This window comes from Gouania willdenowi, chromosome 7 (genome assembly GCF_900634775.1).
Source record: "Gouania willdenowi chromosome 7, fGouWil2.1, whole genome shotgun sequence".
Taxonomy (NCBI): Eukaryota; Metazoa; Chordata; class Actinopteri; order Blenniiformes; family Gobiesocidae; genus Gouania; species Gouania willdenowi.
The window spans coordinates 10320573-10344585 of record NC_041050.1 but is presented as its reverse complement, the minus strand read 5'-3'; the positions used below and the strand labels follow the sequence as shown (position 1 = coordinate 10344585).

The 24013-nt window shown below is 36.7% G+C and overlaps 4 protein-coding genes across 8 annotated transcripts in view; 1 reads left to right on the top strand and 3 right to left on the bottom strand.

Moving 5' to 3' along the window:
• The window catches only part of nfascb (neurofascin homolog (chicken) b), a 29483-nt gene extending 27781 nt beyond the window's left edge, over positions 1–1702 (bottom strand). The window contains exon 1 of the mRNA XM_028452766.1: positions 1421–1702. The gene's annotated coding sequence lies outside the window, so the exon portion shown is untranslated. The remainder of the gene's footprint in view (positions 1–1420) is intronic.
• A 2308-nt stretch (positions 1703–4010) lies between these two features.
• On the bottom strand, positions 4011–12615 carry LOC114466823 (calcium-independent phospholipase A2-gamma-like). Its single transcript, XM_028452611.1, has 9 exons — positions 12467–12615; positions 10000–11453; positions 9764–9916; positions 9534–9691; positions 9002–9096; positions 8738–8909; positions 7732–7789; positions 6985–7179; positions 4011–5375 (listed from the first exon to the last, which is right to left on the bottom strand). The coding sequence occupies exons 2-9, from the start codon at positions 11362–11364 to the stop codon at positions 4917–4919; spliced, it is 2655 nt and encodes an 884-aa protein (XP_028308412.1). The 5' UTR covers positions 11365–11453; positions 12467–12615; the 3' UTR covers positions 4011–4916.
• Positions 12616–13236: 621 nt separating this feature from the next.
• LOC114466826 (uncharacterized protein At5g50100, chloroplastic-like) lies at positions 13237–15908 on the bottom strand. Its single transcript, XM_028452617.1, has 3 exons — positions 15355–15908; positions 13764–13952; positions 13237–13674 (listed from the first exon to the last, which is right to left on the bottom strand). The coding sequence occupies exons 1-3, from the start codon at positions 15496–15498 to the stop codon at positions 13492–13494; spliced, it is 516 nt and encodes a 171-aa protein (XP_028308418.1). The 5' UTR covers positions 15499–15908; the 3' UTR covers positions 13237–13491.
• Positions 13560–23760, top strand: LOC114466824 (monocarboxylate transporter 2-like). Of its 5 annotated transcripts, none has more exons than XM_028452612.1 (5): positions 13560–13698; positions 18957–19194; positions 19288–19431; positions 21857–22699; positions 23484–23760. In XM_028452612.1, exons 1-5 carry the CDS (start codon positions 13669–13671, stop codon positions 23696–23698), a joined length of 1470 nt encoding a protein of 489 aa, XP_028308413.1. In that variant the 5' UTR covers positions 13560–13668; the 3' UTR covers positions 23699–23760. The 5 variants fall into 5 exon arrangements, with proteins under 5 accessions (XP_028308413.1, XP_028308414.1, XP_028308415.1 ...); XM_028452613.1 differs by lacking the exon at positions 13560–13698 and adding an exon at positions 15383–15504; XM_028452614.1 differs by lacking the exon at positions 13560–13698 and adding an exon at positions 15499–15734.
• Positions 23761–24013: the final 253 nt, after the last annotated feature.

Sequence of the window (24013 nt, the reverse complement as noted above, 5' to 3'; positions counted from 1 at the left end):
TAGCCTTTTCTCAAAAAAAAAAAAATCCGAAGTTTTTTTTCCATTTTTATGCCTTACTATAACCTTACCTCTGATTTGGGGTGTTTGTCATTTTTTTCTCATTTTTCTAGCTTTACTGCATTTTCATCTGAGTTTAAGTGTGCACATCATATTTCTACTAGTTTTTATGGTCATGTGATAGCCTTAACTCAGAAAAAAAAAATCTGAATTTTTTTTTCCATTTCTATGCCTTTACCACTAATTTGGGTGTTTGCCACTTTTTTCTCATTTTTTCTGGTTTTACCACATTTTCATCACAGTTTAAGTGTGCACATCCTATTTGTGCTAGTTTTTAGGGTCATGTGATTGCTTTATCTCAGAAAAAAAAATCCAGATGTCTTTCATTTTCGCTTTATTGTTTTTTCATCACAGTTTAAGTGTGCACATCATGTTTGTGCTAGTTTTTAGGGTCATGTGATAGCCTTATCTCAGAAAAAAAAATCTAAATGTTTTTCATTTTTATGCCTTATAGCCTTACTTCTCATTTTGGGTGTTTGTCACTTTTATCTCTCGCTTTATTGTATTTTTTTTAATCACAGTTTAAGTGTGCACATCATATTTGTACTAGTTTTTAAGGTTTTTTGATAGCTTTCTCTCAGAAAAAAAATCAGAATTTTTTTTCCCTTTTTATGCCTTACATTAGCCTTACCTCTGATTTTGTCACTTTTTGCTCATTTTTTCTGGTTTTACCACATTTTCATCCCAGTTTAAGTGTGCACATCGTTTTTAGGGTCATGTGATAGCCTCAGAAAAATGTGTCCAAATGTTTTCCATTTTTATATGCCTTACCATAGCCTTACCTCTGATTTTGGGTCTTTGTCACATTTTTTTCTAATTTTTCAGGCTTTAGTGCATTTTCATCCCAGTTTAGTTGTGCAGTAGTTTTCAGTGTCATGTGATAGTGTTATCTCAGAAAAAAAAATCTGAATTTTTTTCCATTTTTATGCCTTACTATAGCCTTACCTCTGATTTTGGGTTTGTCACTTTTTTTCTAATTTTTCTGACTTTACTGCATTTTCATCCCAGTTTAAGTGTGCACATCATATTTGTACTATTTTTTAGGGTCATGTGATAGCCTTATCTCAGAAAAAAAGTTCAAAATTTTTCCCGTATTTGGGACACATGAGAATTGAACACCTGCTCACAGTGACTTAATGTCTCATGTTCGTACAAGCTTATCCTCTGCACCATTTCTACCATCCTTAATGACACTGCTGCTTGTGGCAGTTTATTACACCAACAATGATTAGTTTACACCGATTCAAATATCCTGATGGACTATTCAACCTGCTGGATTATCATACCACCATATTCATCATTTAGAAAGGCCAATAAACTGAGGCACAATGACAAATCCATATGTAACTAAAGAAACTCTTACCTGTCTTTCTGTCTGTCTGTTGTCACAGCAGCATCTTCTCTCTGAGTCTTTCCAGCATCATCTGATGTCAGTGTTTTTTTTAAATTATTTTTCACTCCATCATCCTAAAACAGGTGACAAAGAATTGGTGACAGAAGCACATGTGGCGCCTGGCGATCTGGGCCTGTGAGCCTGTTATAATAACTCTATTGTAATATTCCCACACGTCACAGTCATCGTGATGTGTGGGTGAAGTCAAATGAAAGTGCCATGAAATTAGAGGAGTTGGTATTTAGATTTCAGCTACAGAACTATCGGCAAATCACAGACCTCTGAGACCCCATTGTTTTGAAAAGCAACTTTTATTCAACAGGCAAATTGTTTGTGTTTTTCAGCAGACAGGTGACTGGAGGGGGGCGTGTCGCTGGAGTTGTCTCTTCACTCTGGCTGGCACAAATACTCGCTCTCTCACACAAAGCCTTTCTGTGAGGAACAAAGTCTGTCCATTGTGAACGGGGACGGCAAAGCTTCCAGACACATGGGGAGATTGAAGCAACCACACACAAGTGATGGCATTACTTTCTCAAATGACAAACTGGTGAAGAAGGCTGACATTTTTTTTTAAAAAAAAGATACTTTTATAACCTGGACACAAATATGTGTTGTGTTTACCTAATGGTGCAATAATAATTCGTCATTTCAATCCCAGTCTATCCAGTAAACAAGGATTGATTTACTCTGAACACGCCCCAATTCATTATAGGACTCGTTCAGAGAGACCAAAACAAAACAAAAAACATACATATCACCAAGGTTGGGGTCAATTATAAGTGGTAGTGGCTATCTGTACGGTTGCCGTATCATTATACCAATATTCTATCAATACGCAGCGCCGCTATTGGCCAGTTTAGGTCACGCGATACCTAACCTGACCCTAACCCTAACCCTGAGACACTAAGTATGTATATTTCGTTAACCGTACCAATTGGACCGGGGGTTGTCCATACGGCAACCGTACAAATAAGACACATTCATTATAATTATAATCGTGTAATTGATAATTAATTACAATTGTAAGTGCCGTTGAAATTACTTTGCACTTAAAGACATTAATAATTTTTGTTTCAAAGGCTAAATATTTTTTGTTGAAAATTATTATAGTTTATAGTGTAACAATATGTTGTATTTTCTAAATAAGATACATTTATTTAGCTATGAAGTGAAATTTTATTTATTTTGTGATCCACCCTTATTATCGCAAGGTTTTAGTTTAGTATAAGAGGCTGTGAGACCTGCATTCACCCGGAAATGCAAGAGACTTTGATTGAGCAACCTGCAGCAGCAAGGCCAGCTGCACATGGTATTTTGAGATTATTGTTTTGATTTTTTCTGTAAATGTGTAAGCTACTGTTCTAATTATTGTATGTCAATTTAGAATGCACAAGACTGTTAAGACTATCTGCCCAAGAACCTCCGAAGTGACAGGCGGCCACGAGGTAGTTCATTTTATTTAGTACATGTGTTACCCGTGACCAAGTTATCTGTCTAAAGTTTGTATGTACTTCATGTCCTGTAGTTTTCACGGCGTTCATTCACCCAAGTAAAGCGCCCCTCTTTGAGAAGCCATGCCTGTGTCGTCATTTTGGAGCCACAACAATTATGGCGTAATTGTAATTGAAATTTTCCAAATCTGTTACTGTCGTAATCATAATTAAATTGGAATCACGTTTAAATAATTGACTTTGTAAGAGTAATTGCCATGAAAATGCTATAAAAAAAGTGCCAAATATAATTTAATGCAAAACTGGGGAACCATGTTATAGTTCTATGTACAGTTCTACTCAGATGTAGTGAACAGTATTCAAAATATGTTTCATATCAAGCTTTACCACATTTTACCATTTAAAAAGAAATAAAATTAAATCTCGGGGTATACTGACACAAAAAGCTCAAACACCCACACCAAAAATATTAGAACCCATTGTTTCATTGATTAGGAAGTCTAACAAGGTAACCAATAGATAGGAAAAAAATTATATGATACATATTTGTATTTTACAGCTGATTTAGGACCCGTTATTATGAGAGACGCTAACAGAAAGCTAACACAAGAGAAAAGTTAACTTTTATTAGGTTATTGTTAAAAGGGAGTTTTTTCCTCCCACTGTCGCTGATGCTTGTTCATGTGGATTTGTTGGGTTTTTTCCTTTTTATTACAAATTCTATATTTTGATAGCGCTATGAGATGACTTGTACTTTGTGCTTTATAAATAAAGTTTAATTGAATTGAATTTATTTCAGGCTCAGTAATCATTAATTGTAACTGAAATAATCTATTAACGGTATCATTGCAGTCCAAACAAATCAGACGTTGCACACTCTTGAACCAAGCAGCAGCCATGTTGAAAGTCTCATGGCAGTCTGATCTTGATCCGCAGAGACATTTGAGGAACACACACACACACACACACGCACACACACACGCACACGCACACGCACACGCACACGCACACGCACACGCACACACACACACACACACACACACACACACACACACACGCACACACACACAGACAGACAGAGTCCCTTCTTTATAGATAGATTTAATAATTGTAAATGAATTCTCATTGGAAAAAAATGCTGGTCACTGTCATCGTAATTGAATTGTAATTGAACATGGGTAATTGAAAACTTAATTGTAAATGAAAAATGTAATGGACCCTAACCCTGCATATCACACATGCAATAAACAAAAATAAATAAATAAATAGTCACCAATGTGAATGCTCGTTGATGATGGAGTAACATATCATACAGAACTTTTTCACAGCTTCAAAGTAATGCAAACGAATGTTAAGTCAAAAAAAGAGAAAGGTTTAAAATATATATATATGTATTTCAAATAAATTATATTTCCAGATGGATACATGCTACATTTATACACATACAGCATGTACTGGAGTAAAATGCATTGTCTACAAAGCATGCTAAATAAAGTGTGCAAAAGTGCTTATTTTGTGGTAATCACATTTACGTCAAGTAAAAGAAAAATAAATAAATAAATAAATAAAAACAAGATAAAGTGGAAAAAAAACACTTTGTGTAATTCCAGTGTCAGAGTTCATCTCTGAAAACCCTGAATGTTGTTTCCATATTTCAGAGAATGATGCTCTTCATAACAAATAAACACTAGTGTGTGTGAAGTCAAGGCTACCAACAGGAAGTCAGAACTTAGTGTTTTGTCACTGCCCCCTTGTGGGATCTGAAGGTACTACACACTGTATTAGACAAGTGAGGTAGAGTTGCTGAAAACATATTATATTCAGACACATGTTGCTGTCATGAAGTGATCAAAACATTTACGAGTGAGATTACATTCTCGCCTTTTCGGTCTTTCTTAATCCTGTATTTTGATTATATTGTGGTTAATTATGAGTTTGAATTATTGTGTCTCTTTTCTCTTCTCATACCAACTATTATCAGAAAACATTTGTGCAAATGATGTTTTGTATTTATCTCACATGAATTTCTGTCTCATCTCCCATGCCCTCTCACTCATCCAATCCTTGGTTCTGCTCACAGTCGAGCGTTCTGCACCCAGCACCAAACACAGCCTGGCCAATTTGGGTTGATTTCGCTCCAGGTAGTTTTGTGTGTCTGTATGTAATTGCTTCATTGCCCCTGGTCGGTTCTCATCCAGTGATACAACGGCACTTAGCATTGGGTTGAAACGGAAGTAGACATCAGGGGCCAGCAGGTCATCCAGGAGGGTGTGAACCCCCTCTGTGTCAGTGGCACTGCTGATCAGGTTACTAATTTTGGCCCTCAGACTGGTGGAGGTGACGGGGCCCCTCTTTGCGTTGTCATAGCGACCGGTACCAAGGGACAGTACACACTGAAAGTGCTGTTTGGGCCACAGCAGACGACTCTCATGGACAGCCAGAGCACAGGGATTATTTAGCAGTATTCCTCCATCCTGGAATGTAAAATATGTCATTTATTATTTTTAAATCATTATTATATGATTTATATATATTATATACACGTACGGGCAACAACAAAAAAGCTTTTGTGTGTCAGGTTGTGGAACTTTTGTGTGTGGAAATAAAAAAAATGTTTGAATTTAAAGCAATTTAAACATAAATGCATCTTCATGAAGCATAAATGGTAAATAGTTGTGTATATACTAATGCATGTCTTTGGACAGATGAATGTATAGTGGGTTATATGAATTATATAATTAAATAGATATATATCAATGATTTACGTCTCATTTTATAGTGTAAATATGTGTATATTATAAGAAGATGAATGTATAGAAATAATGTAGTACTAGATATTATAGGAACATATACGTTTATACTTGCTCCTACTACTTTTTGAATATGTACAGCCTTCGCTTGTAGGATTTTGTAACCATTTATTCTCTCTTTGCTTTGTTTTGTTTTTAAATTATTATTATTAATTATTATTTCATTGTATCTAATTAATTATTATCTGATTGTGGTAAATACTAGGGGTGTGCATTGCTGGCATCGGACGATACAATTCGTATCTCGATACATAGGTCACAGTACGATACAATACGATATATCACGATATAATGGCGATTATTGCTATTTCTTTTTAAATATATGACTTAAGAAACAACTAATCTGTAAATGTGTACACCTTCATGAGGATATATAATATATTTTATTGGCATATTTTACACACAAAATATTGGCTTTAACATGTCATGTGCCCACAACTTAAAATAAAAAAAATAATATACAATCTGCCTGTGGCTTTTAAACCAACTTTGGCTTTAGTGCAACTTAACTGATGTATATGCCAAGAACAACAAATTTCTTTTTAGATTTTATTGAAAAAACACAAGCTGGTCAACATGCCCAGGTTTCAGCACACTTCTTAGTGCAGTTACAATGTCTCCTGCAGAGGAAAAGACTTTCCTGGTTAAATAAAGGTAAAAAATACTAAAAAAAAATGGTAAAAATATTGAAAAAAAAATCGATATGGATACATTTTGAATCGATCTGAGAATCGCGCGATGCAATATTGTATTATATCGCCGAATCAATTTATTTCAACACCCCTAGTTAATACACTGCTGTTGTGTTCAGTTAAATCAATCAATTAAATCAATATTCAAGGGTGAGCCAATCCGATATCAATATGTCAGGTATCTTTCCGATATCATAATAAAAACAAGTATTGGATTATATCGGCCTGCATCTACAATCTCTGATACTAGCACTCATTGTAGTTTGCTTTTCTTTAGTTAATTTTATTCAATTGTAAAATATTCTTATGTTTAAGGTAAAAATTGATCTAATCCGAAAAATAACAAATGTGTCAATTTTTCCTCATACTTACTGTTGCTGACTATTGTTTTCTATTTGAGTAATATCACTTCACCAGGCCTTTTACAACATTCAACACTACAAAATAAGAAGTAAAAATAAGGATGATCCAAGCTCATATTGTATCGGATCAATATCAGTATTGGCCAATACTCAACGATGCAATATCTGAGGTGAAAGGGTTGTATCGGGACTCTAATTATATCGACTTTATTTTCCAACCTGGTGAATGTCACTTTGCAGTGGAAACTCCTGGAAATATCCCGGAGCAGCAGATGACGCCCGCACCGCCTGCCACATCTGGTAGGCCGAGCCCCCGGCGTAGCGGCTGAGAGAACCCGGTTTGTGGTTGTAGTTGCGGAAGACAAAGGCTTTAGGGCTCGTACCCCAGTTTACTACTGCACTGACTGCTGAAACCTGAGCACATCACATCAAAACACGCAATCAAACCAATGATAACTTACTTTGCATTGTCATGCTTTTAACTCTTTCAACTGTTAAGAAAGTATTACATGAACATAAAATGACATCAATGTGTATAACCAATAAACAAAACATGAACATTTATTTGAAAAAAAAAAAAAAATGAAGTACGTTTTGGCACGGTTTTACAGCCATTGAGACAACAACTGCACATCACAGTGATGCAGCAGTCATTTCCAGTAGCAATACTGTACATGTATATTTGTTTTATTGGGACATTGGTCCCTATATGTACTGTAGTTATACACTTTTTAATGATATCAGGTTTCAGCTACCAGCAAAAAGAAAAACGGCATAAATAGTCCGAATAAAAAGGCAGAAGTAGAAAGAAAAAGTATAACCACAAATAAGAAAATATGAAATATTATTAAAATCTATACATAAACAAATACATGTTACAACATCAATAATAGTTATTGATTTGTTTTTTTTTTTTTAATTATTTCATCTGAGCTTGATCTTAACAATGACATTTTGTGAACTCACCTTGGGACATAATTCATCTCTTGCAGTTGCGATCAGCACTCTGTCCCCTAGCTTCTTTCTAAGCAGGATAAAAACACAATGCATTCAGAGAGAAAAATCAGTTTTTAGTGTATTTAAAGGGCACCTGCAGTGAATTTTACCTGTAAGTTTTAACAAAAAATCATATATTACTAGAGGTTTAGTCGGGTTATTCCCTTTGAAAATCCTTGTAGAGCAGCCAGGAAGAGAAAAAGTAGCTTGTTCGCGAGACACGGTCGCTACCATTATGCTTATATCAAACATTATTAAAGGGGTGGTTTTATCCTATTTTTCACCCATTTCTATTTGTTGTAAGAACCCCAACAACATAGTATTTGAGGTTTATTTTCCCAAACGCGTTTGTTTTCCAGAGTTTTAGCCCTCTGAAAAGTGACTATCTGAGCAGTTCAATAAACGGGCTGTTTTGGGGCCTGCTTATGTATATTTATGAGTAGGTGTGACTGTAAACGCTGACTTCATGCCTCGCTCTTGCGAGGGAGATCAGTGATCACCAAAGCAATTTTCTTTTTGCAATCCACACTTAATGTTTTCATCCAAAAAACTGTGCAATACAGCAAAACACATGGCTATTTACTGTAAGCGGCTATTGTGATTGTGAGTCTGTCTCAGCGCTTCAGGGATTGTGTTTATCACAACAGCAGAACAGAACTTAATCAACTTTGGCCCTCTGAATTAAGCTAAAGAGATGTATATCACTGTAGAAAAACCATTATAAAGTTATTTTTACATAATACCGCCCCTTTAAAGAAAATGGGAGGAAAAACCACTATAAAAACCTAAATAAAGAGGAAAATGAAAGATATCAGGTGGGACCTAATGCAGTACCAGAATCAACGATGACTGGTCAAACATTGGCCGCTACCCATGGATTGTATTTCCATGTAAAAATGTCATAAATATTATGTTATATGCATTCCCACTACAGGTACCTTTGAACAAATTTGGTAATGAAATATTATCTTCATACTGTAATATGGCCTCCCAGGTCTCTGTGTTGTAGTAAGAGTGACTCCAGCCCATCTTCATTGTACCAACCAATGGATTCTGCCGAAACACTTCGGAACCAAATCGGCGATACATGTCGGCACACTCCTCCAGAGAAAAATGGGCCAGACCCAGCATGAAAGCCAAAACAGCACCTTTAAAAGCAGATGACAGTCAATTTGAAAACACATACATGGCTTTAGATTGACAGGTTGAAACATCTAAATTGTAGTATGCCGTTTGCCACCTGTGCTCACTCCACAGATATAGTCAAAGAGCTGATGAATCTTTTTGCCGGTTTCATCTTCAAGTAACTTTAAAACCTGAAGGGGCACAACACCTCTGAAACACAAAACCAATAAACAGATACTCAAGTAACAAATGACACCAAAGTTGACAATTTGCGTCAAATTAGTGACTAACGTTGAAGTAAAGAATGAAACTATAATATACATTTTAAAATATACATTTACTAAAAATCAAGTTTTATTTGAATCATTTTAAGTTAGTGGTTAATTAAAGGATTCAAAAGAATCATTGATGACATCAATCAATGCCTGTGTTTATGAATTAATTGACTGAACAACTATAATTTCCTACGAATAATGATGTTTTTATGGTTTTAAATAAGCCTTTGTACATGTGAACAGTCTACTTTAGCCAGGTTTAAAATGTAGCTTCATAACTTTCTTTGATTTAAGTCATAAAACATAAGCCACACTGAAGGCAATGTTCATTCACTACTGCAAAGCCATTTGTTCAATAAGCCTTGTGTTTACCTTGTACCACCACCATCAATCGAGAGCACTCGTATTCCCCGACCTTTGACTGGATCTACGTGTCCAATCATCGCCAATGTCTCTCTTAAGGCCGCCTGCAGTCCATGGTGGTGTTGATAATAGCGTCTGTATCTCAGTAATGTCAAAGGCACTTTTTCCTACACACAAATATTGTCATTAATGCCAGCGTTGAGTTATGTAGTTACTTCGATGCATAAATTTGATCAGACCTGCCAGATCAAGGCTTTACACGACGGATAGCGAAAAAGGTGTTCATTGAGAGCCTCCACGCACGCAGTAAGACCATCTGAAGAAGAAACCAGGCCAAGACTTTCTATTATTCCGTATGTCACCTCTTCTGCCTTCCTTGGATTCAGGACGATCTGATGACATCACAACAAACTTTTCACTGAAAGTTTTACATAATAGACAATTTCTCAAATCAATTTTGAACAACTTGACCTACATTCTTGTTTACGATTGCCTGTGATGACCTCAGAGCAGATTTGGATTTACTTGTCTGGCCCATGGGCCCTATCTTCAGATAGGTACCAAACAGGTCAGGAATGGCACTTGTTGGTTTGCGAAGGTAATCAATAAATGATGAAGGCTTTGTTTTCTCAGAATGTTCTGGTGGAGGAGTGTCAGTAAGTAGATGTTTAACGTAGTCCTTGTCCACTTCACTTTGACCCTTGAAATAATGATTGATATGACTGGAGGTCTGAAAATAGTTCTCGCCGAAGTTGGTTGCACTGGGGCTGCTGTGGAAAAGGCCTCTGGTTTCAGAGCCACTGGTTTGTTGTGAGGTAGTACTGGTTTGTGAGGTAGATTTTGCCGATTGTAGTTGTTCAGTCTTTTTCTGTAATTCATTCTTTGTTCCTTTGGCACTGAAGTAGTTATTAATGTGTCTTGCAAAGTACTGGTATCCCTCCTCCCAATTGCTGGTGGCATTCTTTGCTTCTACGGTTACTTGTTGACCACTTGTTTGGACATTCAACACCTTGTCTTCTGTGATGTTTGTTGTGAGAGGGGGTTGAGGTTTTCTTTTTTTCAGTTTCCTGTTTGTCCCTCTATTAGTGGTAATGTCCTCCAGGCTGTCCTGTCTTTTAACCTTTGTGGAATCATGAGGAAACACTGTGTTGATGTGTTGAGCCACATAACTGTAGCTCTCACCAAACTTAGTTGCCAGCGAGCTGATATGAAAAAGTTGTAGTCCTGATGTTCCCTGAGGGTTCCCTGTGTTTTCCTGTTCATTGTTGGACTTTAAAGGTTTTGCTGCTTCTCCGGTTTGTACATTCGATTGATGACTCTGCCTACGTCTTTGGGACCTACTGGGATATTCAGCAAATGTGACCACAGTGCTGCCTGTTTTAGCAAGTACTACAACATCCTTTTTCTTGAAATACTCATTAATGTGGTTAGACAGACGAATAAAGGTTTGACCAAAATGTTCTCCCAGGAATCTTGGATGAAGAACTTTCTGTGAATGCTCAATATTCCCAAGTGGATTATCAGGTTTGGATGCTTCCTTGTTAGAAGATGAATAAAAACGCACAATCTGTAGATGTTTTACATCCTTGGTAGTATCTCCCAGGACCCAGAAAGTTGTTCTATTACTACACTTGAGTCTTTTAAAAGTAGCATTTCTGGCCAATTTGAGAGATTGAAAAGACAATAGCTGTTCCCATCTGTTTGAGTCCTTGCATACCGGTGCTTTGGTGAGATGATGGTCACATCTGAGAAGGTTAAAAATATATCTAATTTTGCAGTATGACTTTAGTTTCCTGTTCACAGAGCTTTTACAGAAGCTGAAACTGAGGTAGCGACCCATGCCTGACCCGGTGAAGTGAGACAGCTGGGATCCCTTTGTGCCACGTTTCTTACTCTGAGCTAAGATGTAGCAGCAGAATCAAAGATAGCCTAGAAGAAAAAATAAAGATATATAAAGATAAAATAAAAGAGTCTCAGACCATACAGCTGTGAATGTGCCAAGACGAAGGATGTTGTTGACTTAAATAGTTACATGTGTACAATGTAAAATATGTAGATGACTGTTGTTGCTTCTAATTCAGTGCTTTGACATGCTAAATATATCAAAGGTAAGCCATTTTCTCTGGACTGCTAAGCAAGACAGAATGAGTGATCATTTCTGGCGACCCAAAACACATTTTTTTTAATAGACTTAGTTTTTGATTGTTTGCGCTCATATATACATTTCTTTTTTTTTTTTTTTTTTTTTTACTGCATTCTATTTTAACTAGATATATCAGTGAAATAACTTTTAATTAACTTTAACAATTAATTTTAATTTGGGGTCCTGACCGTAAGGTGGAAAAAGACAGATTTTTGGTGGCTCCTTAACAGATTTTCTATAGTTTTTATAATTTCCGGTCATCTCATGCCTGGGGTGGAACCAAGACTGACATTTTATTCGTTCATTTTCCTCCCTCTCTATCTCTCTCTCTCTCAAGTACCCCCTGTAGTGTCATTGCGTACCCCTAGGGGTACATGTACCCCCATTTGAGAAACACTGCTCTAGATCATGTGTACACATGCTGTATGATGAGCTGCAATAACCTTGTGCGTTCGTTGTTTTTGAATACAGTGTCACCTTATGAATGAAACATGAAACCTTTGAGTGGATGTCTCTAAATAACACATGATGCCCTATCACTATACATCCCTGCTGGCCATTTACACTGCTTTACACTACAATTATCACCTTAATAAAAGGTAATTTACTATTAGTGGGAAAAGACTTCTCAAAAACACTCTGTACAGTGAGTTGTGAGGGAAAGATAGACAACCTACCATTGTCAAACATCTACTACAGCTCTTTTCATGTAAGTAGGGGAAGGTTATGAGCCAATGAAGCTAACATCCAAGCTTAACCTTGAGGAGGAACATGTAGAAAGCAAATAATAAAGACTTACCTCAACACAACAGTGATTGCCTTTCTCTCACAGCAAACGTCTTCTATCTCATATTCAAAAACCTACATAAACAACTGGCCAGAACCAACATTCCCTCTGTTTTGACACATAAATCAGTCTTTCCTACATGAATGTCTGTAATCCTATTGGTTGATGTGGGTCAGGGAGGGTGGGTGTGTACTGAGAGAGCCAATGTAATGGGAGGTCATAAGCCATAAGGGGTGGAGGCTACTTAAGACCCTGAAAGCTGATAACAACACGACACACACACACACACTTCACTGCAAAGAGGCTGTGCTGTCACATTATTGGAAACTCAGTTCATAGAAACTATATTTGAGGCCGGCATGTACCGGTTCATGTGACCAACAACTACAACACTATAGCAATTTCTAAATACAGCCACATTATGTACAGTAAAACACATTAAAATGCTTTAAAATAATGATGACTAATCTGTCTAAACCAAGATGTTCTACATTATGTAAATACTGTTCATTTCAGGTAAAGAAACCTTTTTATTTGTAACAATATTGAAAAAAAATAATGATAATAAACACTTAAATGAACCTAAGAGATCCTGTGTCAGAACACATATTTCATCAGGGAGTCACATACTGTATGTGCTAACCCTCACTTTCTAATCACACACACACACACACACACACGCAATTTTTTTTTACTTTATTTGAAAATATAATTTTAAAACAGTAAGTAATAAATATATGAATCGAGGTGACATAAAATCTACATCTTTGCTTTGTGTTAAATTTCTATATTTATCGTTGTGGAAGAAAATAGACAATACATTACTTACATTACAGGAATATTTCCTCTTCACTGTTTAAAAAAAAAAAAAAAAAAATTATATTTTCTATAGACTTTTTTTTTCCAATAAAAAAATCTATAGTTTTTTTTTTTTACATTACTTTTTTAATTCTGAAGGGTGTGGGCAGTACCTTACATACAGGAAACCTGAAACAATAGTCAATTTCACATTGTAATCATTATTTTCAACGTGTTTTTCATTCACAGCGTCCTGTTGAGCACTTGTCCCCACGTCCAGTCCACTTGAGGCGATTTTTGGCAAAAATGTCATAAGCCTTGTTCATAAATGGCCTGACCGGTGACCACATCATCAATCGACCCAACCAGCCGAGGCCCACGGCGCCGTACATGACGGCGAACGCTGGGACGCCACGATGAACCTGTCGGTACATGACACATATACAGTAAGTCACATCTCAGATAATTGCCAATGTGACTAACGTTTGTACATATTTGATGATGACTTTACCACATTGTTCTCATCAATCACATGCATTTCCTCCATGGCCTTCTCAAACGTCACATCCTTGTATTTTGATGCATCATAACCGGGTACGGCGATATCAATAAAATCTACTTTTCCAGGCTGGTTTTTTTGGAGATACTGGAGGAAGCGGATTTCTGTTACACATATAGGACAAAGCCCGTCATACAGCACCTGAAACAAAATACATGAAGGTTTATTATTTCTTGCAATTCTGCAGGATTTTACAGGCATAAATTACACCTATCATGAGCAGAAATATCATTGAACATGCACTGCAACTGGTTTTTAAAGGTAACATTCACGTTTAAGGATTTGACATTATTTATTTTATTTGTTTACATTTAAATAGAGGTTTGTAATTTATCTAAATACAAAGCAAAGTATCCTTCTGTCTTCAATAAATGCATAGTAAATAAAACCAACAGTCAGATCACGTCACTAACACAATATTGATAACATCAATCTTCTATTGAATCCCTTGAGTTAATTTCCCTAAAACGGAGATAAAAGTGCAATAACTAGTGATTCAATAATTTCAATAAAATCATTCTATTCAAGCTCAATCACATGTTGAAAAAAACAACTCACTGTGTTATCCCAGTTTGATTTTAGCTCATTACCAGTCAGTCAATAATGTGAACATGTTTTAATACTATGGAATAATAGTCTAAATACTTTTATCATTAGTTCCTCCTTTAATCAGTTTTTTCAATGTTAATTACAGAACATTTTGTGTGCAACTTGTGTGTATTGTTTGCCTTTTCCAGCTAATTAACAACTGACCAGGGATTCTAGAAATAGAATTAACCACATGGAGCTAACCTTATTACTGTTTATTAATGAATTCTAATGGTACTTAAGTATGTTTTAAAACAATTAGTCATTTGTTACATTTCTGCACCCAACCGTTACTGAGTAAACTATTATTATTTGTTTAAAATGATCAACGGACATTGTGAAACTACAAAATAAATAAATAAATAAATAAATAAATAAAATGAAATGACCACAATCAACAACAATCAAATGCATCACATCATAGCTGATTAAACGTAATGCACCATGCCAAGTCCATAAATGTAGCTTTACTTAGAGCCTGATCATTTTTTTTAATTTTTATTATGAGTTGAATTCATTGGTGTTATTTTATTTTTATTTTTCTTTTATACAGATGTCTTTGTGGAAAAATAAATGAAGTTCCAATCGTGCAACATTTGGTCTTTTTAAGTTTCTACATGAGAAGTTTACTGTATGCAAGGGAACCGTGTCAAGATTTATTACCAAAAATAAACGTGGGGGGTGAAAGTAACGAGTAACTTTTTTACTTTGAGAACTATTTTAGTATTTGATGTATGTCTTACTTGAACTTGTACTTGAGTACAATTTCAATCAAGTAACAGTACGTCTTCTACTTGAGTAGGATATATATATATATATATATATATATATATATATATATATATTAATTATTATTAAATAAAATAAAATAAATAATTGACGCAACTTTTTTGAATGAACAAGACAGAAATCCATCGTAATTGAAATAGCTTGGTTGTATGCTGCATTCTCTTACTCGGACGCCAGGGGGCGGTGAGCTGTATCCGCGCTGCTGCTGAAGGCCGCATGTCGCTCCTGCTGCTGCTGCTGTCCTTGACGTTACACAACTGGGTAACCTGGTCAAACTGGAGAAAAAGCACAGTCTCCCCATGGATAACATGTCGAGGTAAAACGTAGAAGCCTCCACACCCGCAGCAAGGGCTGATAATGAAAATAAATAATGCAGAATAAAATGTGTTGAGTCTGCACGAGCTCAGCGCAACAAACATGGGGAGGGGGCGTGGCCATACGTGCAAGGCGAGTAGAAAGAAATAAAGAAAGAGCGAGACGTCCCACTCTGCTCCATATTTCCAACACAGCTGCTGCCCACAGGAATCTAAAAGTACATTAATAACCGTAAGTTTTGTGTTTTAAGGTACACTTTTGTATTATGGGGTTGTTCGTAGGCATGTGTAGCTTGCAGAACGGTGCAGGTGGGTGTTCAGGTGTATATATGTTTTTTAAATATTTTTTTTTAAATTTATTTTTAAAGCAAGTGTTGCCGTCTTAAAAGACGCACTATTATTTAAAAATTTTTTTTTTTTTTAACTAATTATTTTACATTTTATACAAGACTTAAATATGCAATACTGAGCAGGCTACTTGTAGATTTGAACTAAAACTAACAAACGTGGACCATTTGAAGTAAAAAAATAAATAAATGAAAATAATAAAATAAAACCATGTGCTCTGCCACGTTTCGGAGCCCCTGGAAAAGGTGTGTAGTACCTGTGAAATAACTCACAGGTAAGAACACCAGCAAAAGTTTAAATTGATTTAAAATTTCACGTTTTTTTCTATTTTTTTTTTTTTTTTAATTTTATGGTTTTGTTATCCATGAGTTTATCGCTTGTTTCATTTCAATAATTTGAAGAAGGAAAGACCTGCAGAATGCAGACATACCTGTTCAGGACTCTATTGAAAACTCCTGTAGCATAGCCATTGTTTTTATGTCTTTAGAATGTGGTTTGGCGTAAACAAGGTAAGAGCTTTTATGATGAGTAAAACTTTCCTTCTCAAATGATGGTGAAAGTGATAACAGGTAATGGCACCTGTTCTTATGAGTTGAAAGCAGGACGCATCAGCAGTTCAACAATATTGACAATGGCGTGTTGTAATGGCTTTATGAGAGTATCTGTCACACAGCAGTGACTGATCAGGATGAACAAGTTATCCACATTTGCATAAAAGGAACTTGATACCATTAGATCCTGTAATTGATCAGTGCACTGATAACAACTTGAATCTCTCTTCAGTCTCAGATACAGAAGATCTGTAAGCAAAATGTGACAGAATATTAATATACTGTATGAGCAGCATATCACAATGCAGTAATATTTTGGCTTGACACAATAAGACAATGTGCATACACGTCCCATTGATAGTAAAAGTTTTCCAGCAGGAAAAGTCCCCATCGCAGTGTAAAGCACAATGACTGCATGGTAAAGCGAGCCAAAAAAAGGAATACCAATGTAGAGAAGCAACAGTCTAAAGTCCCAAACTTAAAGGACTGCACGGAAGTCCGCGCAGACTCAAAGCGGATGTCCGTGTGTCCTTATGAGTTTTTTTTGGGGAAAAATCATGTGTAAACTCAGGCAAAGCACACCCAAGGTGGAGAGAACATGCACAATTAATTTACAGTCTGGGCGTGGAGTGGTGTGGGTCTGTTCTGACTGGCATCTGGGATCACTGTAGCTGCTTGTGAGAGCTTAGGGGCGGAGGACAGTAACTAGGGAGTGATACATACTTTCATAATCGGAGGGTCGCCGGTTCAAGTCTCACCCGGGCCAACACTGTGGGATCTTGAGCAAGTCCCTTAACCTCCAACTGCTCCCTGGGCGACGCACCGTGGCTATCCACTGCACCTTAGGGATGGGTCAAATGCAGAGAACAAATACCATTATGTACCTTTATCTATATGTATATGACACTAAAGGCTAATTCTTGTTATTTTTATGTTTCTAAAACATCAGCAAATTCTCCAATAACACACCATAAAGTCCCTACATGTGTCACTAGTTGCTACAAAGAAAAAATTTGCTTAGAGGTCCATGGTTCTCGAGGGTACCGGTAATTTCAAAATAAAAAGGCAAGGGCGTGGGTGGTTAATTCCATACAAGTCTCATGATTCTACATACTGCGGCTTTAATGTCACAGATCCATCAGCTCTAAACAGTATTTTCGAAGAGATTCCTCATCCTTTGTTGTCTCACCCAGTGTTTCTATAGCTGTGGCCTTCAGCCTGAGATCTATTTGCTCAGCACCCTGATGTGAGTAGGTAAAATGATGAAGCAATGGATAAAGCGAGCTTTCAGCAGCTCTGCTCTCCGACTTTTAACTCTAGCACAGGAGTGTCAAACTCATTTTAGTTCAGGGGCCAAATACGGAGCAGTTCATCTTAAGTGGGCCAGAGACTTTAGGCAGAAAATTAGTCATTTAATCATAATTGTACTCTAGTTTGTACTTCCACAGTTCCATTTTTTAAATACATAATATAATATGTACGGCACTGATAATATCAACTCAATAATGTATTTTGTGATTATGTAATTTGGGGAAGTTTTGTGGAATAATTTTAAGAAAAGTGTAGGATTTGTTCTTTTAACAATTTGAGATAAAAAAAAAAGACTACCCTGCTAATACTTTGGAGTTTCATTGACTTTGTGAATTACTTAGGACATACAGTATCTACAACTTAATTAGTTGGTAATTTACGCAATGATTCATGGTTTCTTTTACTTTTCGGCTTTCTGTTGCAGGCCAAATTGGATGCTCCAAAGGGCCGGATATGGACCCCAGGCCTTGAGTTTCACATATGTGCTCTAGCATTTGAACTCAAAATATGAGTTCACTTGCACTGGTTAAATCCAGACTCAAATCCCAACTATTTGACTGTTAGACCTTTTTATGTTTGTTTGTTTGTATGATTTTTATGGACCCAGAGTCTGTCTATCTATCTATATATCTATTCAAAAATGCTAAACTTTTTGTTAAATAAAAAAAGAAGAGAAAAAGCCAGTTAACAAAAGCAAATAGCTGTATTTGGCATTCTTATCAAAGTAACTTAAAGTAAGCTGTTTTTCCTGTTTTGAACTCAAGACCTCCCACAGAGTGGATTGTACTTCAGCCTTTCCCAACAGCCAACCCACATTCCTGGATTTATTTTGGCCAGTTTGTCTTCAGAGGTCATTACAGGTCATTTGACTTACCCATCCCCCCACACCCAGAAACACAAACAATTATTTGTGTATTGTACCAATGGCTATCATGTATACTGTCCTCTTCGTTAAGTTATTCATTGAGACAGCGAGTTGTTGCTCAACTGTGTGATGTTTGTGTGTCCGGTGAGCACACAATGAGATCAAAGGCCTCACACTAGCACATTTCTGAGGAAGACGGTCACAGCGTGGCACAGCCAAAGGGTTCACACTCTGGACAAAACCCTTTTGAACATTGTGCAGAGGTGAGGTGAGGTCTGGTGATACAAGGACTTGGAGTGTAACACTTTGACTGTTTAGCGTTTCTTTCTTTTGTGTTGTTTACTTTCTGTTGCGTTTCTTTTTTTGTACTTGTTCTTAGTTTGCAGCTGGTGAATTGAACATGTCCCCTGCAGCAGCAAGCAATCTAGACTACACGCCACCCGATGGAGGCTGGGGCTGGGCTGTCGTCTTCGCTTCTTTCATCTCCATTGGATTCTCCTACGCATTTCCAAAGTCGCTCACCATCTTTTTTAAGGAGATTCAGGAATATTTTTCAGTTTCCTACAGTGATATTGCTTGGATTTCTTCAGTCATGCTTGCTTCCATGTATGCAGGAGGTCAGTGGTAGTTATTAGAACTCTCCATACTTAACCTGTAAAAAAAAAAAACAGAAGAAACAAAAGCCAAGACTCTTATTTCCCTCTCTGCAGGTCCGATTAGCAGTATTCTAGTAAACCGCTATGGGAGCAGACCAGTGGTTATGGCAGGTGGGCTGATGGTGTGCGCTGGGATGGTATTGGCTTCTTTTGGAACTTCAATTATTCATCTGTATCTTTGCGTTGGAGTAATTGGAGGTAAATACATTTTAGTTACAATAATGCACATTATGGTGGTTCAGAAAATTAATTTTCACCACATTTTGGCCGATCGCTTTTTGCCTTTTTCACGTTCACAAAAATGGAGTCAATCACTGCACATTTAGGGGTGGCACACTTTTTCCCCAATGTTAAAGTTTTTTTCTCTTTTCAGGAATAGTGTTTGAACTGTTCTAATGTTCTTACTCATGTAAGCATAAATACAAGGAGAAACTATTAATGACCATACTTATACCTTTATATCGTTAAAGTTTCTGATATCTGTGAAAATTACGCATTCTTTGATGTGCCACCCTTTACGGACGTTATATTGGCTCCGATTTTGGTACAGATGTTCAAAATATCAAAAGGAACAAGGCAAAATGTGATCTGGCAATATTTGGAAAGTCTTTTTTTTTTTTTTACACCATTATATTGTGAACCACCCTAACGCACTCTATCTGGCTTGACGTCTACTATAGATAATATGTTTATGTCACTTTACTCCAGCGTGTTGGTGATACTGAAATAGTTCATTTCTTGGAAAATAGAAACAAAAGTGTGAGTAGATTTTAAAATGGTGTATGGATAGAAATCCCTTTAAATTTGATATTCAGTTGGTCATAATACAAAAATGTATGAAAATTTGGAGTACATGTACTTAATTATTGTTTAGTAGTACACAAGTAGGTTACTAGTGAAGCAAAAAGTAACACTAGAATCTTTTGGCTTTCCTAGTGTTACTAGTAAACTCAAAATATCTCACCAATAGTACTAGTAATGCCAAAAGAAAAAGAAGCTAATGCAAATGATGTAAGAGGGATTAGAACCAAATCCAGCACACTGATTGGTACTAACATTTTTGAAAGCCAATGGGAAACCTGATTTAGCTTTTCTCCACCCCCTTACCAGCGTATAAGGCATGAGTGCATCTTTTGTTTAGCTAACAGACTTTATATTGCTAGCAAAACCCCTAAACAGGGTCATTCTTTACCAAACCAATGGTCAAAACAACTCGTCTATTAGACAAGACCTGCCTCTCTCTGATTGGCTCTTGCGTTGATGAGCGTGCCGTATTGAAGGTTTGGTAGAACTGGGACAACCTGTATGAGTATTAACAGAAACTTTTCAGTATCAGAACTGAAGCAATGAAAAAACCAAAGGTGACATGTGGGAAAATGTAATTACCAGAGTAACTAGAAATGTAGTAGAGTTAAAAAGTACAATAGTTGTCTTTCAGGTATAGTAAATAGTACTCAAGTAAAGTAGTTGAAATTACTACTTAAGTACAGTACTTAAAGCTGATATCCAGAGTTTCTGAGAAACGTCTCGATGTCCCGCCCTAAACAGCCTCACTTCCTCCCCTTGCCTCTGCAATCTACGAGAAGCCACGCCTCTGCTTTTCTGCACGCGCATCGCAGAACATAACAAGGTCACATCGGGTCACACTGATATAGGTCTATGGGTCAGGTAAGAGCCAAAATCATATTTACCTGTTTGCTGTTGTGATGCGCGGCCTTGTTTCCGTGCACAGTTCCACATTCACTTTGATTGACAGACTCAAATACAGGAAGTTGAAGCCTATTGGCTGGACGCACTCTGCGATTGTTTCCATTTGTATGGGGTCTATAGGACGAAGGAGGGACTTATATACATTAATGTATATGAATGACCACAAGCAGTAGACCATAGTAAAAGACTAGTTAGGTATTTTCCCTCTTTTCAAAAGAACGATACATAAACATAGATTTCTCAGAAACTCCGGATATCAACTTTAAGAAAATTCATTTTTTTACTGTCCACAATACTAGTGACACTTATTATTTCACTGGTTAAGACTACTTGTGCACCAGTAAACCCAAATTCAGAAGTTGTTCCCCAAACTTGAGCACTTGTGGAGCTATAACTATTGTTGATATCACTGGTATTTAATGTATCCTTAAACAGCTTTCCATATACTGGACAATGGGACTCTCAGCAAACACTTTACCACTCACTAGTAACCAAAATGTAAGGACCACCGTCAAACTGCAACAAAAGTATTTTTTTTAAAGTAACCTTCCTGCACATTAAAGGATAAAAATGATTCAATTCAACTTTATTTATATAGCGCAAAATACAACAAATCCATCTCTTTGTAGTAAGAAAGAAAGAACCCAACAAGATCCACATGAACAAGCAATGACGTTTGCGAGAATTTAGCTCTGTAGATTCCTTCAATATTTGATTTTGTTTTTCTATTTTGTTTCTTTTTTTATACATGTTTATAAATTGTGTGTACCAGTACTGTATATGTGTATGCAGTTATTTGATCATTTATTAATAACAAGCTTTATACTTCAGTGTATTTTTAGGTTTATCTGTATTTTTTTTGAAGTGACATTTTTACATCACCTTACATTCTTTAATTTCTTCTCATTAACAGGTGTCGGCTTAGCATTCAACCTGCAGCCAGCCTTGACCATCATTAGCACTTACTTTCAGGCTAAAAGGCCATTGGCTAACGGACTGGCAATGACTGGAAGTCCAGTTCTACTCTCCACTCTGGCTCCGCTAAATCAGTTTCTTTTTGACTCGTTCGGTTGGAGAGGCAGTTTCCTCATTCTGGGATCCATTGTCTTGAACTGCTGCGTAGCTGGAGCTCTGATGAGACCGGTCAACAAACTTGTCAAACCCAAACCAGATATTGAATTATCAAAGCGTAATGGGGAAGAGGTCGAGGGAATTGGGAAGCAGCCAGATGCCCATCTGAGTGTAGACAAAGAGAACAGTTGTCAGAGATGCTTGTACAGATTCATTGACTTCTCACTCTTCAAACACCGGGGCTTCCTTATTTATCTCGTTGGTAACGTGGCAATGTTTTTTGGCTTTTTCGCACCAGTGGTTTTTCTCGCTCCTTATGCCAAAGACCTGGGGATTGATGAATATTCAGCAGCTTTCTTACTATCAATCTTTGCTCTGGTGGACATGTTTATCAGACCTGCCACTGGGTTAATCGGGAACACCAAATGGGTCAGGCCCAGGATACAGTATTTCTTTAGTTTTGCTGTTTTGTACAATGGTGTATGTCACCTCCTGTGCCCTCTGGCTACTGGTTACACTGGTCTGGTTGTGTACTCGGTGTTCTTTGGTAGTGCGTTTGGTATGCTTTCTGCACTGCTATTTGAAGTTTTAATGGATCTGGTGGGAGCTCCTCGTTTCTCCACTGCAGTCGGATTGGTCACCATTATCGAGTGTGGACCTGTGCTTCTTGGACCGCCTCTATCAGGTAAACATCATACCACAAACAACAAGAACCTAAAGTATTACTGTGATCCAGGATTGGGGTCAATTATGATTCTAATCGCGTAATTGCTAATTTATCACAATTTTGACTTAATTAGCGAGGATGCAGGAGGCATCCTCGCTATTGTTATCTGTTTTTTCTTCCATCTGCATTAATTCCTCCTACACCGTTTGTCTGATTTTGATAAAAAACTATCAAAGAATTCAGAAAGTTACTTAGATTTATGCTTTTGTAATTGTAACTTTTTAACTTTTTTGACTTATTACATTTTTACTTTCCCATTAATTTCTATTGGAAATTTCAGCTTTTTCAACTTTTAAGCCCTTCATCCCTTCAACTGATTTTGACCATTCAACTTTGCATCCCTTTTCAACTTTTTTCAACCTTTTTCGACCTTTTTGTTAATGTTAAGCTATTGCTAGGTTATTGCCATTGCTAGGCAAATGCTAATGCTAGGTGAGTGTTAATGCTCGGTGAGTGTTAATGCTCGGTGAGTGTTAATGCTAGGCTAATGCTATTGCTAGGCTAATGCTATTGCTAGGCTAGCGCAAATCCTAGGCTATTAATTGTAATTGAACTTTAGTAATTGAGAACATAATTGTAATTGGCTTTCAGGGAAAAAATAATAATAGTAATTGGAATTAGAAAAAACGCCGGTCAACGTAATTGTAATTGATTCATAATTGAACATGGACAATTGAAGAAATAATTGTAATTGACCCCCGACCCTGCTCTGATCACAGCAGTGTGTTTCTTTCTCTTTCAGGAGCTCTAGTGGATATTTTCGGAGACTACAAATACATGTACTATGCATGTGGTGTGATGATGCTGGTGCCTGGCATATACTTCTTCATCATGCATTACTACAACTACAAGAAACTGGAGGAGGAGCACAGAAAGAGTGCAGATGTGGAAAAGAGGACTTCTGATGAAGCCGTAACGCTTAACGCAAACCAGGACGATCAACCTGTGAATGAATAATATTATTGGCATTTCAGATAATATTTATTAGATTAAAAATTAGATTAAAAAAAACAACTCAAACATTTCTGCCTTTATATGTAATTATTATAACAATTTGAACTTTAAACACCTATTTGGAAGAAGATTGCTAATACATATCTGTGGACCTACAGTTTGTATTACACTTGTATCAATGATGTTTTTTCTAGCTGTCATCTACAGCAGCTGGTATGAAACTGCAACTATACTGATCTCAGAGAGTTGTTTGCATTTCTTTTTTTTTTTTTTTTAGTTATTAACTAAATATCACAATGCAGTATGAATTTAATTTTG

Coding starts and splice junctions, on each gene's coding strand:
- LOC114466823 (XM_028452611.1), bottom strand. CDS start 11,364: ATGGGTCGCTACCTCAGTTTCAGCTTCTGTAAAAGCTCTGTGAACAGG. Junction 9,917..9,999: donor AGGCAATCGTAAACAAGAAT/GTAGGTCAAGTT, acceptor TGATGTCATCAG/ATCGTCCTGAATCCAAGGAA. Junction 8,910..9,001: donor TATCTGTGGAGTGAGCACAG/GTGGCAAACGGC, acceptor CTGCTTTTAAAG/GTGCTGTTTTGGCTTTCATG.
- LOC114466824 (XM_028452612.1), top strand. CDS start 13,669: ATGAACCTGTCGGTACATGACACATATACA. Junction 19,432..21,856: donor TTGCGTTGGAGTAATTGGAG/GTAAATACATTT, acceptor TCTCATTAACAG/GTGTCGGCTTAGCATTCAAC. Junction 22,700..23,483: donor TCTTGGACCGCCTCTATCAG/GTAAACATCATA, acceptor TTTCTCTTTCAG/GAGCTCTAGTGGATATTTTC.
- LOC114466826 (XM_028452617.1), bottom strand. CDS start 15,498: ATGTTATCCATGGGGAGACTGTGCTTTTTCTCCAGTTTGACCAGGTTA. Junction 13,953..15,354: donor CACCGCCCCCTGGCGTCCGA/GTAAGAGAATGC, acceptor ATTTTGTTTCAG/GTGCTGTATGACGGGCTTTG. Junction 13,675..13,763: donor TGATTGATGAGAACAATGTG/GTAAAGTCATCA, acceptor ATGTACCGACAG/GTTCATCGTGGCGTCCCAGC.